This window comes from Clinocottus analis, unplaced genomic scaffold, assembly GCF_023055335.1.
Source record: "Clinocottus analis isolate CAN_PGR_092001 unplaced genomic scaffold, fCliAna1.0.p SCAF_11, whole genome shotgun sequence".
NCBI lineage: Eukaryota > Metazoa > Chordata > Actinopteri > Perciformes > Cottidae > Clinocottus > Clinocottus analis.
The window spans coordinates 12,774,054-12,791,553 of record NW_027175832.1 but is presented as its reverse complement, the minus strand read 5'-3'; the positions used below and the strand labels follow the sequence as shown (position 1 = coordinate 12,791,553).

Sequence of the window (17,500 nt, the reverse complement as noted above, 5' to 3'; positions counted from 1 at the left end):
GACCAGTTGATGCAGAAGAGTAACCCGCTAGCAGTTAGCGACATGGTACGTTACCAACCTGTCACTGGGGCCACACCCTTAATATGGCTTAACTTTAAGCCTTAACATAGTTTAACTGGTGAAATTAGTTATGTATAAATGTAGCCACGTACAGTTGTTGTGAACAGGCTAGTGCGCTATAGAGAACAAGCATGTTTATATCTGCTTCAAGTTAGTACTTTTAACACAGGGGTCCATTGAGATTGATCACTTGACTGCAGTTGTTCGCACTCATTCACAGCACCAGAGGCTGCCGCCTGGTAGAAAAACATGGCACTTGATCATGTGCATTTGATCATGCACTGCCACACGCTGCATTAAGTGAGCTTAGACCTATCTTCAGTCAACATTCATTCACTTTACACTACAAAAGCCTACTACTGCTTGTGACTTGGGTTGCAACCACTAATGACTTGAAAGGGAACCAGACACATCTACAAACTCATGTTTTAGCTCTGGCAGGTGTTACTTGTCTTCCTCTGCTGTGGTCAGATTTCCAGTTACTGGAGATTTTGCATCCTATCACAATGTTCCTAATTTTGTAAATGGACTGTACTTTTTTTTCTAGTCTTCCGACCCTTGAAAGCTCTTTAACACTACATCATTAACTCATTCACTCCCTGATCGGAGGAGCTACCATGAAGGTACCACCTGTCCATCAGGATCAGGAGTAACCAATGTTTATACACTGATGGGAGGAGCTACCATGAAGGTGCCACCTGTCCATCAGAAATAACTAACATTCATTGTATATCAAGCTGGCGCCGCAGATGGCAGCCCCGGTACTGCGCTCCCTCGTATCTTTCTCTTTTTGTTGATTTGTCTTGTTTCCGGCTCTCCCTCTCTGATCACTTTCAGCGAGGAGGAACTTTTAACCTTCCATCAATACACTGGTCAAACGTTTTCGCTGTTTTTTTATCGAACCACTGTGTACATACATCTACTGATGCCTAATCTAGACACATCTTTAGTGATGTTCCTGTAATCGTTGGACGTTTCGGGTCTTTCAACCTCATACGCCCTCCTCCAGGTGACCCAGCTGGGGCTGATCAGACCCCAGCTTATGTCCAGATGGCTAGCTAGCGACCATGACTCCATGGCTCCCCTCTTTTGAGCCACAGCCATCTTGAGGCTCTCTCTGCCGCATTGGATGGCTCTCCTCTTACTTTCACCCTCGATGCCTAAACTGCTGAAGGCTCTGGCCAAGGAACGGCCTGCAAATCCTCTGCATCCAACCTCCACAGGGAAACACAGGGTGGTGACTGCAACATGGCTGGGGAACTTCAGCTGATGTTCCAGGTCCACCAACTCCGCCAGTCTCTTGCAGACGTCAGGATGCCTGCAGATGATGTTCTTCTGGCAGGAGTTGGCTTGTAGAATAACCAAAATACTTTCAAGAGATTTTGTTTGGAGGAACAGCGGCCCTTCTTGGAATTTACCAGAGACAGCGACGTGAGAAGCGTGCAGGAGTGCTCGTTAAACTGCGCCAGCGGGGATTTCGAACTGCGCTCGCGTCAATTTATCTGGCGAACGTCCGCTTTCTGGCGAACAACATAGATGAACTGCTGCTCCTGAACAAAACAAATAGAGACTTGAACAGATCTGCCGCCCTGTGCTTCACCCAAACCTGGCTCGTTGCTCACATCCCGGACAGCGCACATCACCTGCCGGGCTTTCAGCTCCACCGAGCGGACTGCGTCACGGCACTGTCGGGGAAAACGAGGGGAGGCGGGATCTGCTTTTATATTAATGAAGGTTGGTGCACAGATATCATAGTGTTAAAGGAATCATGCAGCTCTAATTTAGAAACACTTTTAATAAACTTTTTATTCATCGCGTGAGTTTTCCTCATTCATACTACCTTCGATGGGTGTTCCCGCTAGCTCCCTGCTGTATCCAGCTTGCGCTGCTGCTTGTTCCCTGTTTGCTCTCCGCTAGCTCCCCAACAACCACCGAAGGTAGCGGGGTTGTCTCCATTATGAAGAGTGAAGAGGTCAAGCGGAGACGGCTGTATCACCACTCGATGTGTTGCTCTTGTTGGAGATCACCGTTGTCAAAGACCACGACTTTTCATAATCCAACTTTAAAAATACAGCATCTCCTGGTTGCAGGGCAGGAAAGGGCCTGGCTCCATGACGGCAGTTGAAGTAGTGGGCCTGTTTAGCCTTTTCCCTCCCGTCCCTCTCTTTCACAGCTGTCCTGTTGGGCCATTAGGGTAGGAGATTTTTTTATCCAGAGTTGGGAGTGTGGTTCTGATTTTCCTCTCCATCAACAGCTCGGCTGGACTGAAGCCTGTGGTGGGGTAGGGAGTGGACCAATAGCTCATCAGAGCCATTACAGGATGTTTTTGCTTGAAAATTTTCTTTGCCGTCTCTCCAGCTAGTCCATGCTGCCGGCGATCGGCTCGCCCAGGTCTTCTGCCTGGCCTGCCGCCCTGTCTGCACTGCACCCTACCCCGATGATCCTCTCCACGGGTGGTGAGTCCACGGAGTGGCTGCGGCACCATGTTATTCTTTCGGGCTGAGCCCGACTGGGCCCCATGGGCAAAAGCCCGGCCACCAGACGCTCACCGACGAGCTCGCCTCCCGGGTCTGGCTCCGGGAGGGTGCCCCGGTTTCCCTTGTCCGGGCGAGGTAACTAAGCTTCTAGTGCTGCTCTCCATCAGGGTTTTTTTTAAAAGCAGCAGTTCATTTATGTTGTTCGCCAGAAAGCGGACGTTCGCCAGATGAATTGACGCGAGCGGAGTTCGAAATCCCCGCTGGCGCAGTTTAACGAGCACTCCTGCACGCTTCTCATGTCGCTGTCTCTGGTGAATTCCAAGAAGGGCCGCTGCGCCTTGCCTTGGTGGCAAGGCGCCGGGGGTGGATGAAATCCGCCCTGACATGCTGAAAGCGCTGGACATTGCTGGGCTGTCATGGCTGACACGCCTTTTCAGTGTCGCATGGGGGTCGGGAACAGTGCCCATGGACTGGCAGACCGGGGTGGTAGTTCCCATCTTCAAGAAGGGGGACCGGAGAGTGTGCTCGAACTATCGTGGTATCACACTGCTCAGCCTCCCAGGAAAAGCTTATGCCAGGGTGCTGGAAAGGAGACTCCGACCGCTTGTCGAACCTCGGATTCAAGAGAAGCAGTGCGGATTCCGTCCCGGTCGTGGAACAGTGGACCAGCTTTTTACCCTTGCGGGACTACTGGAGGGGTCTTGGGACTTTGCCCAACCAGTCTACATGTGCTTTGTGGACTTGGAGAAGGCTTTCGACCGGGTCCCTCGGGGGGTTCTGTGGGGGGTGCTGCAGAAGTACGGGGTGCCGATCCGTTGGCACGGGCTATCCGGTCTCTGTACGCCTGCAGTAGGAGTTGTGTCCGTATAGTCGGTATTAAGTCAGACACGTTCCCGGTGGGTGTTGGCCTCCGCCAGGGCTGCCCTTTATCACCGGTCCTGTTTGTGACTTTCATGGACAGGATTACTAGGCGCAGCCGGGGGGTGGAGGAAATCCGGTTCGGGGGCCTCGGGATCGCCTCTCTGCTGTTTGCAGATGATGTGGTCCTGTTTGCCTCCTCGGACCGTGACCTCCAGCATTCGCTGGGGCGTTTTGCAGCCGAGTGTGAAGCGGCAGGGATGAGGGTTAGCGCCTCAAAATCCGAGGCCATGGTTCTCTGCCGGAAACCGGTGGATTGCTCCCTTCAGGTGGGGACAACATGCCTGCCCCAACTGAAGGAGTTCAAGTACCTCGGGTTCTTGTTCACGAGTGAGGGTAAGGTGGAGCGGGAGATCGACAGGCGGATTGGTGCGGCTGCAGCAGTAAAACAGGCGATGTACCGGTCCGTCTTGGTGAAGAGGGAGCTGAGTCGGAAGGCGAAGCTCTCCATTTACTGGTCGGTCTACGTTCCAACCCTCACCTATGGTCACGAACTCTGGGTCGTGACCAAAAGAACAAGGTCGCGGATACAAGCGGCCGAAATGAGCTTCCTCCGTAGGGTGGCCGGGCTCAGCCTTAGGGATAGGATAAGGAGCTCGGACATCAGGAGGGAGCTTGGAGTCGATCCGCTACTCCTTCGTATCGAAAGGAGTCAGCTGAGGTGGTTCGGGCATCTAATCCGGATGCCTCCTGGACGCCTCCCATTAGAGGTTTTCCAGGCACGTCCAACTGGGAAGAGGCCCCGGGGAAGACCCAGGACCCGCTGGAGGGATTATATCTCCCCCCAGAACGAGCTGGAAAATGTTGCGTGTGAGAGGGAAGCCTGGGTCGGTCTGCTGGGTGTGCTGCCACCGCGACCCGACCACGGATAAGTGGCGGAAAATGGATGGATGGATGGATGGATGGATGGTCTCTCCAGCTCTCTCTGCGTGCCCTTTGCCGTGTGGGCAGTGGTGGAGGAAGTACTGAAGTTTAGTACTTAAGTAAAAGTACAATTACCCAGGAGAATGAAAGTAAAAGTGAAATTACTACATCAATAATCCTACTTAAGTCAAAGTAAAAAGTACTTTTAAATTTACTATAAGATAAGATAGTCCTTTATTAGTCCCTCTGTGGGGAAATTACGGTATTACAGCAGCCCTTATTAACAGATCAAGTAATATAAATAAACAGTAGAACAGTTATAAGAAACACAATTTAAAATTTAAACGGTAAAAAACACAAAAATATAAAATATACAAATGAAGTAAAATAAATAGTAAAAAATGTGTATAAAGTGTAAATGTAAAAGTATAAGTATTGCACCATAAAGTGTTCAGTGTTAAAGTGTTCACAGTGTTAAGTGTTCTTTAAGTAAACCGAATTAAATAAATATATACATTTTTAAAAAGTTAGGGACATTAACATTCACAGGAAAGGCATCGAAACATCCACGAGTCATTATTGGGGCCTTTGAAATCGAACATGTTTTTTAAATGGGGCCAAAGGTTGCTCATATCGGAGGGTTCAGATGAGTCCATGTTGTCTGTCGAATGTCGAATCCCTGATTACGTCTGTGATTGACGTATCACAAATACGTTAATATGTTTTCGTTATGGTGCTGAACGCAATCCATATTTTTGTGTCTGCTACATTTTGGCGAAACTGTTCATAAAATGTAACGAATGACACATATCATTGAAATGTAGTGGAGTAAAAGTACAGATAATAGCTGCAAAATGTAACGAGTAAAAGTAAAAAGTATGCATTATTAAAGTAAAGTACAGATACGTAAAAAAATTACTTAAGTACATTAACAAAGTAAAAAACACTTCGTTACATTCCACCACTGCCTGTGAATGGTGAGTGCTGGATGTGCAGTGCTTGAAGTCAAACTGCCTTGCGCACTCCTCAAACTCTGCACTTGAAAATTGGGGTCCATTATCGCTCACCACCTCATCTGGAATGTCAAACCTGGTGAAAATTGTTTTTAGTCTTTGGGTAACTTGTGCACTTGTTGCTGAGGGCAGCTGCAGTATCTCTATAAACCTGGAGTAATAATCTGAGATTACCAGGTAGTTGTGGTGGTTGTGCTCACACAGGTCCATTGCCATTCTCTTCCAGGGTTGCTCCGGAAGCGGTGTGGAGATGAGAGGTTCCTTTTGTTGTTATTTTCAGTTCACAACACACTTGACATGGCGTCACAAGCTTGCTTAACTCTGTAGAGTCCCGGCCACCATACAGACGAGCTTGCTCTCTCCCTACATTTGACCAAGCCCTGGTGCCCTTTGTAAATTTTCTGAAGGATCTCACCTCTCATTGGCTTTGACACGACGATCTTGTTACCTCTGAGGACCAGGCCATTGTGTTCCGATAGCTTTGATTTCACTTGGACGTACTCTCTCGCGTCCATGGGCACATTACTTAAGTGTTCAGGCCATCCTTTCTTTGTGAGCTTCACAACTGACTGAAGTTCAGCGTCGGCTAATGTCAACATTCTGATTTCATCCATCTTGCTTGAAGATGCAGGGAGTCCCTCTACTACACTAGCCACAAAGCGTGCCACCTCACTCTGTGTGTCTGTCTCTGCACATGTGCTGGCCAATGGACTGCGTGACAGGCTATCCGCTACGACCAGAGTTTTTCCTGAAACATACTCAGCCTCTGGATTGAATCTCATGAGCCTCATCAGGAGACGCTGACATCGTATCGCTACATTGTCCAGGCTGCGGCTGTTAATGGGAGGCACTAGCAGCTTGTGATTAGCTTGAACTACTCCAGTCCATTGAGGTATCTGTCAAACTTCTCGCATGCCCACACACCAGCCAGACCTTCCTTCTCTATTTGGGCGTAGCATGTCTCTACTACAGTGAGGAGCCTGTAGCAATATGCCACAGGTTTTCACTGCTCCCCGTGGAGCTGAAGGAGTACGCCCCCCAGTCCATAACCACTTGCGTCTGCTGACACAGCCGTGGGTTTGCTCAGGTCATAGCGAGTACCGGTGCAGTTGTCAACAGCTCTTTGATGTGTTCAAAAGCTGTTTGTTGTCCTACCATTGAGAGTTTGGGGGTTCAGAGTTTGGGGATGTATTTTCCGAGATAATTCACCATTCCTAGAATCCTTCTCAACTCTTGCACGTCTGCAGGTGGTGACAGCTGCCAAATAGCTTGCACTTTGTCGGGGTCGGGCCGGATTCTGAACCGATCAATGAGATGCCCGAGGAACCGCAGCTGCCTGATGAAGCACTTCTCACGATTTAGCTTCAGACCAGCTGTCTCTATGCGCTGCATTACCTTCTCCAGACGACCGTCATGCTCCTCCTCTGTGGTCTTATAGACCAGAATATCATCCATGAAGACCTCAACACCCTCCAGCCTCTGCAGGGTCTCCATCATCTTCCTCTGGAAGATTTCCGGTGCGCTCGTTATTCCTAATGGTAGCCGCTTAAAGTTGAATCTGCCAAATGGTGTAATAAAGTTAGTGAGCTTACAGCTGTCTGGATGTAACAGTATCTGGAAGAACTCACTTGCATCATTGAGCAATGAGAAGACAGTGGCCCCACTCAGTGTTGCTGTAATCTCATCAGTAGTAGGCAGGATATACTGTTCTTTTTTTACAGCCTAGTTCAGCCTCTTGAGCTCAACACACATGCGGGCTTTACCAGTGCTTGTCTTCAAGACTGGGACCATCGGTGCATACCAGTCCGTGGGCTTTGTCACCTTTTCGATGATGCCATTTGCTTCAATTCTCTGGAGCTCCTCTTTTACTTTTTTAAGCATAGGGAGAAGTACACGTCTTGCTGTGTACACAACATTAGGCTGAGCGTTGTCTTTCAGCAGTATTCTCACTGGTATTGCATGTGGATTTTCTAGCTGGGCAATTTTCATCTTTACTGTGCCACGCTTTTCCATATTGTCCTATTTCCACCTTTTGGCTTACTGTAGTAGTGGGGGTATTTCACTGCGCTCGTGATTGACTTCTTGTATCACCCCCGTTGTCTCTCCTTGCATGCTGACTTGCAAAGCAACCTCCTCCTCCTGCCTGACTGTCTCTATAGTCAGTGGTAGCATCAGGCCCTTCATCAGCTGAAACTTCCGTAAGACGTCTTTGTCGAGTAATCCAAGGACGATCCGTGTATATTCTCATCTCTGCTTGCGCTGAATTTACAATGCTCTGCCAGTTCGTACAAAGCCCTGATAAAAGTCTCAGCTTTCTCTTCCGGGCTTTGCATGCGCAGATGAAAACATTTTTATGTCCATCTTCGGCAAACGTAAACGAACGGAAGATCTTCTCTGACTTGCTTCCCATAGCGTATACCAGGCTGCTGACCTGCACGGCGCCATCTTCTTTGTCCAGCTTAGTAGCGGTTCTGAATCGTACAAAACGCTGCTTCCAATCCGGCCATTCTCCTGGTTGTTTGAAAAAAGTTCATTGGGGGATTGAACTTTGCCATGACTGCGGCTTTACTTCTGACACTATGTAAAAAAGTAAGGCAATAGAGTCTTCTTAATTTGCTCAGTTGGTTTTAATGCGTCACCATGTCTCGCCATTACATGTCACCATGTCACTTCCGTATGAACCCCAATATATGTGCAACCGCATTATACTACTGTATATGACACCAACAACAGGTACAGGACAGAACTGGAGGGGCTACAGCAGGGGATCAAAACCACCCAGAACATCACTGGTACCAATCTACTGATCATCAGGGATGTTGTGAGAAGAGGAGTCTGAGAAGAGCTAAAGAATATACTTAATTTCTCTCAATATTTAAACTCAAGTTACAGTTGTAAACAGCTTTGTATTATTGATCCTGAATTATTGTCAAATTCTAGCTCTCTCTAGCTTTACAGGCGGTCAATAAAAGTACATCAGTCTGTTGTAACCACACAACATTCACAACATTTTGTATGTGCATCTGAAGTCCCTGATTGTCTCAGAAAAAAACACTTCATACATCCCTTTGCTCTTCTGTTTCGAGCTGGCTAGTTTTAGGTAATCGAGGGTTGTGAACAGACTCAACTAATGGGCCCATTGTAACTCTAAATGTCATCCTTATTGGCAGGCTCACTAGAGTCGGAGTCCTCTTACTGATTTCACTGTACATCTTTGCTGTCTTGTGTTTGGGGTTCACATAGTTGTAGTACTGCACTGCTGAAACCGTGAGTATCGGCTGGCTGTGTGGGCGACAGCACGACCTTGACTTGATCTGTTGGTTGTTGCAGAAGCCAGCTCTCCCGCCCTTTGATTGGGTTGCAAGCAGTCTGGCACATAGTGAGGCCATTGTGGTATTGTGCTCTTTTGGCATTCTGAAATACTGACTTCTACTATCTAACCCTTGAGCCAGTGAGTATGAAAGAGGAAGACTGTACTGCTTGTACTTACTGAGACTGAATGACTGTTGTCTGCCCGCCCTCTCCACCAGAGACGCGCTGCATTACACACTGAACATTTACTAACGGCACGCCTGAGAGGGACCGACTGGCTGCACCATGAGCACTGCATCATTACAGGATGGACGGAGAGCAACAAAGGCCAAATTATAACAATGCATCCGTGCAATGGCATCACATGTCGTCAATATTGTTGTCAAAAAATATCGGCATCTAATAATTTAGCAGTACATGGGCCAACCATGTTGTTGGCATCAGGGGCGAGCTAACCAATGTTGCTAACAACTTTAGATTTAGCAACTTTTCAGACCCTCTTCTTAGACAAATCTTTAAAAGATCTTAAAAGAGACATGCAACTTATTCAGACCGTCAGGGGAATGTCAAGAAATAAATATATAAAATACAATACAGTGTTTCCCCTAGGTCAGGAGTTAGCAACCGTTCCTATCCAAAGAGACATTGCGTCCTTTTTTCCATCAAAAAGTTTTGCGCATGCGCGATTAACTTTCAATCTGGACGCAGAGGTTGCAGGTATAGACTGACCGCTTGTGAGCATTTTTTTTTTTTTAGGTGAAGCGGCTCGCAGGAGCAGCACTGCTCATTGGGAACAGAAGATACAAAACAATATGTGCTTTTACGTTAGTCGGCGAGGCTACGGAAGCACGCGCCTTCAAAGTGAAAGCAGTGTCGCTGTAATGCGTTTATCTTATTTATTTATTTAGATTTAAAGCGATAAGCTCCTCCCAATGCAAAAAAAAAATGCAGTTAACGCCGTTAAAGGATTGCCAGATTAATCTTGCGTTAACACGTTAATCTGCCCAGCCCTAAATCAGCATCTAATGTTGACTTACGGAAAGGGTTCAGAAAGGGCTCAAAATGTTTGCCACAGAGCCCTCAGGCACTCCACAATTTGACAATGACACACCCCTAAACCCTCAAGGACTTCGCAGGAGCGCGCTTTAAAGTCTGTGAGTCCGTAAGAGTGGAGATTGGGATTGAGCCAATCTGTAGCTGGGGACTATTCCCTGTTGACTCTGTGTAACACTACAGGCAAGCGCATCTCATCCTGCTTGTGAGCCACGCGCAATGGAAACTGGAAAGCAGGTTGTAACGTTTTGTTGTTTGATAATTTCTTGTTACATATCAGCATACACGTCAGCTAGCGTCGATGGCAGTGAAAGCAAATGAATATGTTCACGCAGTATAAAATGCTCTACTTTTCTCTTTATTTATTTATCTGTTAATAGTTTAGCAATGGCGTGGCTCTGCAGGGGAAGTTACACCACAGAATTGTAACAGGTTGTGATAGACATTTTAGTTAAAGCAATATTTAATCTTTTATTTGTATGCTCAGTGACCCCAATATCACCTCAAACTGATACGGCCACTGATAAGGCCGCTCTCAATTCATGCTGGGATGAGAAGTCACGCATGCGCAAGCGTAACCTGTTAACGGCGTACTGTAATTCTCCATGTATTTATTAATGACTTAGTTTTATGTCTGTGTACTTTGTTCTTTTGTAATATGTACAGCCAGCAGGCTCATTGTTTGGTACAAAACACAAGAACTTTGGCTCATTTCACTTGGAACAGGAGAGCAGCTTTGGGTTCAGAGGAGCTTCTCCGGTTTTCCTCGCAGGAGAGCTACTGTGGCCATCTTTACCCTGGGAATGTTTCAGAAACACAGATATAGCTATCTGCTTTTCACAGGAAATATTTTTCGACACTCACTGTCCGCTGCTGGGAGTAGGCTCAGCGCTCACCTGTTGCACGTGTGTGAGCGCATAGGAGCTATGCAGACCTGCTTTCCAGTTTCCATCACGTGTGGCCAAGTAGGGTGAGATGCGCTAGAGAGCCGGGAGTGTTTCACAGAGTCCAGAGGGAACGTATGCAGCTTCAGCTTCTTCTACAAGTTAAAGTGGCGGATCGCAACATACTTGACTGTGCATACCACGCCACCAGAAGTGTTTGGTGCAGTGTACTATTGCTGTCTCTGTGAGGAATCACAGTGCAGAACCGTCTTGCTGGTCGTCACCATGTGTTTAACCACCGGTGAGAGAGAAGAGAGAGAGACATAGGGTGCATGCCAAGTCTCTAAATTGCCGTCTCCTCGCTCCTCGACTGAACCAGACGTGGTTCCGCACCGCCATAGTGAAGGCCGTCCCAAAGCTCTTATTCGGCTCGAAGGAGCAAGGATTGAGGAGCGAGGAGGGAAATCGGGGGAGCCATGATCGAGGAGCCCCCAGCGCACGCTCCCCTCACTGTTTCTCTGTTATTTGATTGGACGCTGCAGCTAAACAGACTGATCGCCGGCGTTTCATACCAGAATGAAGACGATCACAGAATAAACTCAAGCTATATATTTTTGTGTTTTCTTATTCACCATCTGGTTAAAATATGTGTTCATTCATTGTAGGTCTGAACAAAAAAGGACCACAAACTATTTTCTTCAAAGATTTGATCTGTTGTTTCCCTCAATAACCTTTTATGATGTATGTCATTAAAATGAGAGAGCTGGAGAGAGGAAACACTTTTACAACATGTATGTTTATTTTATAATGTCACAATTAGAATTTCAAAACATGCCGACGTAAATAAATCATGAATAAGACTCGTAAATAAATCATGAATAAGACTCAGACTGTTAATCTATCCTGCGTTTATTAGGAAGACACTGAACACAACACAGTATATAAATACTCAATGCAGTTTGTTTAACTTGTAACAGACCACAGAGAAAACATCTCCACTCTGACACATGATGATAACTGTGTCTTTATATAAGTTATAGTTTAAAACCATTAAATCAACTGAAAACATACAATCATTTGTATCAATATTTAAAGTGCATTTTTTATTGGAATGTTCGCTAAAAACGGTCCAGACCAGAAAACAACTCCGCCGACTGACAACTGATCAGCTGTCAGTTGGCTGCAGTCATCAGAAACCGACGTCGCTTCACGTGACGCGTTAGAGGAAAGGACGTCTCATGTCTGTTAAAACATGTTTCCTCACGTCTTCTCTCCTGGCTTGGTTTCCTTGCGTCTCTCCATGCATCCCTGGTGGGCAGGACTAAGACGCAAGGAAGGGACGCAAGAAACGGGGATGCAATTTAAAGACCTGAGATGCACCCATAGAGAAAAACAAAGATCTTATCTGATTGGATAAAGACCGCGCTTGGCAGCGCCAAGCTGGACAAGCAGGCTGACCAGAGCAAAAGCAGACAGCAAGGCATGAGGAACAGACAGGAGACAGGAGCTGCTCAATGAGAAAATAATTAGGGAAAGCTATTAGGGAAAAAATAATTATATTACATGTAGTGTATTTGTGAAAGACAGTTACAATATAAAATTAATATAACTTTGAATTAATTAAAAAAATAATTAAATTCTAAAATATCTTTAACTTTGTGATTCTGTTAAGGCCAGCAGAGAAAGCTTAGCAGGCCCTGTCAGCCCACCACCGCACACTACACCCAACCATGTGAAACCACACTACAGAACCATGTGAAACAACACGACACACCACCATGTGAAGCATAACCATGTCAAACCACACTACACAACCATGTGAAACAACTCAACCATGTCAAACCACACTACACACAACCATGTGAAACCACACTACACCACCATGTGAAACCACACACAACCATGTGAAACACAACCACGTGAAACCACACTACACACAACCATGTGAAACAACATGACACACAACCATGTGAAACACAACCATGTGAACCCACTACACACAACCATGTAAAACCACACTACACACAACCATGTGAAACACAACCACCTCGTTACACTACAAGTCCGAAGTCCTACCCCATCACAAGCATGTTTGGGGTGCAGCCTTCCAATGTCAAACAGGAGCAAAGGGATGGTACTTACGGTACCGGTAGTACTTTTTAACCACGTTCACAAGATGAATATTTCATGGAACGTCATGTAAATATTTATTGTACAATAATTTGATAACTTCTCTCTTGTTATGTCTGCAGGCTTTCAAAGATATGCTGTATGCTGCTCAGGACCAGGCCCCATCTATTGAAGGTATTATATGCACACACACACACACACACACACACACACACAAACCACAGTAAGGTCTGCTCCATTATTAGATGGCTGATGACCTCTTCAAAAAGACCTAACAAGTGTATTTTGCTACCTTCAGAGTGGAAGACAGAACTTAGCACATATGTGCACAAGTTCTTAACGTCAAACTCTAATGTTTGACATCATTGGCTGTTCAGCGATGGAAGTTTGCAAAAAACAAATAGTTCACAAAGAATAACCAAGAGGAAGACAGGACATAGCACAAAAGACTGAACTAATAAGAGAACATGCCTTACTTTCAATATATGTATTTATTTCATTATAAATCATAATAATATATGACCATGGCTAAGATACCTGCTCTTAAATTGGCAGTCATCCGCCTTTTTGAAACCGAGAGCTACTTCAAGGGTGAAAAATAATGCGAAGGCTACTTGTTTGATACAAACTTCCGAAACAACAAAGTTGCACAGATTGCCTTTTAATATTAATATATGTGATAAGTGACTGTCTGATCACATATCATGTTAAATATCCCTCACAATTATGAACAATTTCCACAACAATGATGGTAGAACAATTGTTTTTTATCACTTGGTTAGAAAAATGAAAATAAAGTTATATCCGTGCAAAAATAACTAATATAGCTTATTGTGGAATACAATGAGCTATTTTTTTGCACACAAAAGAAACTGAATAAGTGCAGATGTGTAAGCCATCAGGTTGCATCAGTATTAGTGGCTGTAGTAAGCTGCTTTCCTCTACAAATCTTTTTTAAACAGGGTTATAGATTTGATACGGACGATCAATTCATGCTCAATGTTGAGCTGAGATCTGTTTTCTGACGTGAGATGCAACAGTAGGAAAGATCTTACAGAGATCTCAAAAGATTGGCTTTTGGCAAAATGCCAAGAATCGGCGAGTTGCGCATACGCAGCGCAACCTATTAACGGCGTACGGTGAACATTTAAAATCAGCATTTCTTCTTGCACCCCACCTGTAGTAAATACCGCCCCAGTTTGATAAATACTGACTTAAAGGAAACATGGTGTTCATTTATTTTAATTACAACCACAAAGTGTGCAGGCGTTGTCACTGCAGGGCATTTTTCGGGCTTTTGGAAGAATATTTCCAGAGACTCTATATGCAAAGTAAGAAATGTCCGTTTATTGAGCTCCAGGCTGCAGCCTGTTGATGACATTTGTCTTGACCCGCACATACATAAACTGTTAGGCTTTAAAAGTGATAGCTGATTGCTTAAAATAGTGACAGCTTAAAGCAGCAAATCCCATTGTGAAAAGCATGCAACATATTTTTCGCCTCTCTCTCTGTTCACTTTGTGCGCACCCGTGTCTGTGTTCACCTTTGCGCGTGCCCATGTCTGTGTGCAACACATCGCGGTCGAGTTTTAACGCGGCCATGGAGAGATCATGGTCGATTGAGTAAAAATATATATATTATTTTTGACGAAGCTCAATTTTTTAAAACTATTTTTAGAACATGGGTGACTCACGTCGTCCTTGCGGGCGCGGTGTTGGCTACCTCTGCACTAGACCTTAGTGAATTATGTACAAGCCGAGTCCACTACACTATCATAATAACCTCCACCTCCTCAATGCCTTATGTGGGGCTACCTCATCCTGCATTATTGCCTCATTATGTGTCTTTGTATAGATACACTTACAACAGCACAGTGTGACCAAAATGAAGGCCTCCAAAAGTCTAAACATTCCTAAAAGCAGTTATTTTTCATTGTGTAATGACAGACCCCTGCACCACACACAGGCACTGTGTCTGTTCCTGGTATCTTTTCTCTCATCTTCTCTTAGCAAACGTAGGCAGGAGCATTTTACCACTAAAGGGCTTAGAACAGGGGGGTCAAACTCCTTTTCACCCTGGGCCACATCTGCATCGTGGTGGCCCTCAAAGGATACACTATAAATGTAACTACTCTCAAACATATTGTTAAATAATTGTCTTTGTATTTGATTCATGTTTATTCAAGTGTAAAAATATTGTAGATGCATATTTTTAAATTTAAAAATATGTCTAAGCAATCTGTGAGTATCTGTTATTATAAGATGAATCTATTTAGTGTTAAACACACATTAGCCTATCAAGGATCAAACTTAAAACACAAGAAAATAACAAAGATCAAACGCACATTACATTAATTTTGTCCAAAGCTTTTTTGTCAGTTGAAAAGGGCGTAACTCTGGTCCAACAAATAATTGTGAGCAAATAAGAACATGCATGTGGTCTGGGGCAGTGGTTCAACTGGTCTGGCTGCAGGACCCACCATCAACCTGAATGACCCACCGAGATCCAAATCAAGGAACATTTTTAACTTCTCAAATTGATTTAATAAAAAGATGGTGCACTTTGAATATGAGAAAGTATAGAATATCACAGTAAAAAAAACTAGTTAGAAATATTCCCTTCTACAGTCAATTAAAAAACAAAAAGTACATCTTAATTCAGTAGCTTCAGCCTTTTTTTAAAAACAGACTTTATTGGACTCAACAGCTTTTATGCACAAACATAAAAAGGTCTGAGAAATTGTTTAAAAAAAGACTTACAAATATGTAACTTTAGCTGAGAATACTCATTCACTCAATCAACCCAAACACAGCACTTATCCACAAACTGAAAATAAATTAAGCAAAAAGGGCAATTCAAACGCAGTATTAAGGAGTTTTAATAGACGGCACACTGCTGGATAAAAAAATCCCATTTAAAAAATAAAACAAAAATACTGTGCTTTTATTTCTGGAGAAATAAAATTTGTCCCACTGAAAACAGGTCTTTATCCCAACAAAAACCCAGCCCGTCGGCCGTATGTTTGACACCCCTGGGTTAGGTTATGACATAACAAACTTAAGCTGATGATCAGCCACCAGTCACAATACTAGGACAGCCCACTTTACAGCATTCAACATATTCTGTTGCTCTGTGTGAGACTTTATTGATCTGTAATCCCTTTTTTTAATTTGATTTGATCAAAGAATGATTTTACAATGTGGAAGAATGTTAGAGACTGTGTGTGCCCCCCATCAGTTCAATAGTTGTTTCCGTATCTGGGTCTATACCCAGTTACCATGCAGACGACAGCAGTCAATAGTTGGAATGTAAATCCAAAGTATTTATTGGCCAAGTATGTTGCACATACAAGGAATGTGACTCTGTGAATGGTGCATAACAATAAAAAGACATGGAATAAAATAATAACTGTATAATAACAACAATAATAGATAGAAATGTGAGTGCTGGGAATCAGAATATTGTATTAGCATCAGATTTGACTGTTTACTACGAAGATTGGCCTCCGTCAGGCTGCCACCCTACCATCATTCAAGCAAGCCCTCAAAACACACCTCTTCTAACTCTCTTTCATCTGTTAATCCCCTTCACCTACCCTCCGCTATGCCCCACGCAACCTGTTCAGCTTGCTTTCCTTTCTTTCTTTGTTACCTAAAATGTTGTTTGTTTGTTTGCTTTGTCTTCCTATTCTTGTTCTGTTCCGTTTGTCATTGTCTTTTGTCCATAATGTAAAGTGTCTTTGCGTATCTACAAAAGCGCTATATAAATGGAAATTATAATATGATTTAGTTTTTTGTCCTTTTATGCAGAGCATTTGGCAATCAGAAAAATGCATTGGCTTGAAAATGTCCTCGTCAAGTGCACATGGTCTGCCCAGGGAAATGAACTCTGTAGGTTATGAGAGGATCATCTTGTGGGGCCTCTCTTGGGTGCACACTAATGTTGCACGGTATACCGATACTAAAAAAAGTACCGCGCTACCCCTACGTTAAAAACTATACGATTTTTGCATATTTTAAGTATTGGTACTTTCTCAAAATAGCGCTTCCTTAAAACTGCTCCTCTCCCTCTCTCTCTCTCTCTCTCTCTCTCTCTCTCTCTCTCTCTCTCTCTCTCTTTCTCTTTCTCTCTCTTTCTCTCTCTCTCTCTCTCTCTCATGCTGCATGCAGAAAGTGCATTGAGATACAGCTCAGGGAGGCGGGGCTTAAGGCTCCTTCTCACACACAGAGCAGAGCAGCAGCGCTCACAGCAGTGACCGTGGGAGACATGGCCGGAGCTCAGGAGCTCTTGCCAACCGTCATCTACTTGTAGAAAAACAAGACACCAGGAGTGTAATCTGGAGATACTTTAGAGACAGTGCAGACTGTGAGGGAAAGCCCAGTGACACCGATAGACTCGTCTGTAAAACGTGCTTTAAAGCAACACAGACAAAGGGAGGTAACACGTCAAACATGGCCAAGCACCTTTCAAGCAGACAGCCCAAACTTTTTAAAGAGTTCAACGAACGACAGGTAAGCAAATGTAATTATGAACATGAAAAACCCCAAGCTCACCCATATATAGCTACGAGTAGCATTAGCAAAGTTTGACTACAAGCATTTATTGATCATGAGGTCAGAATGCACACAAAAGTGTACCAAATGAAACACAATTGATGCAAAATGGTGACATGCTGGTGGAGCCTGAGGGGGGATCTTGAGCTAATTAGTTCAAGATTATTAATAAGTGCATTTTTCAATAAAGGGAAGAAATTACCCTTTAATTATGTGTCCATCTTTAATGTACCCAT

General features: G+C 44.5%; 1 protein-coding gene across 1 annotated transcript in view; it reads left to right on the top strand.

Moving 5' to 3' along the window:
• LOC137805477 (xenotropic and polytropic retrovirus receptor 1 homolog) overlaps positions 1-17,500 on the top strand; it is a 71,954-nt gene that overhangs the window by 28,051 nt on the left and 26,403 nt on the right. The window contains exon 3 of the mRNA XM_068566218.1: positions 12,834-12,885. Within this exon, the coding sequence (XP_068422319.1) occupies positions 12,834-12,885 (52 nt within the window). The remainder of the gene's footprint in view (positions 1-12,833; positions 12,886-17,500) is intronic.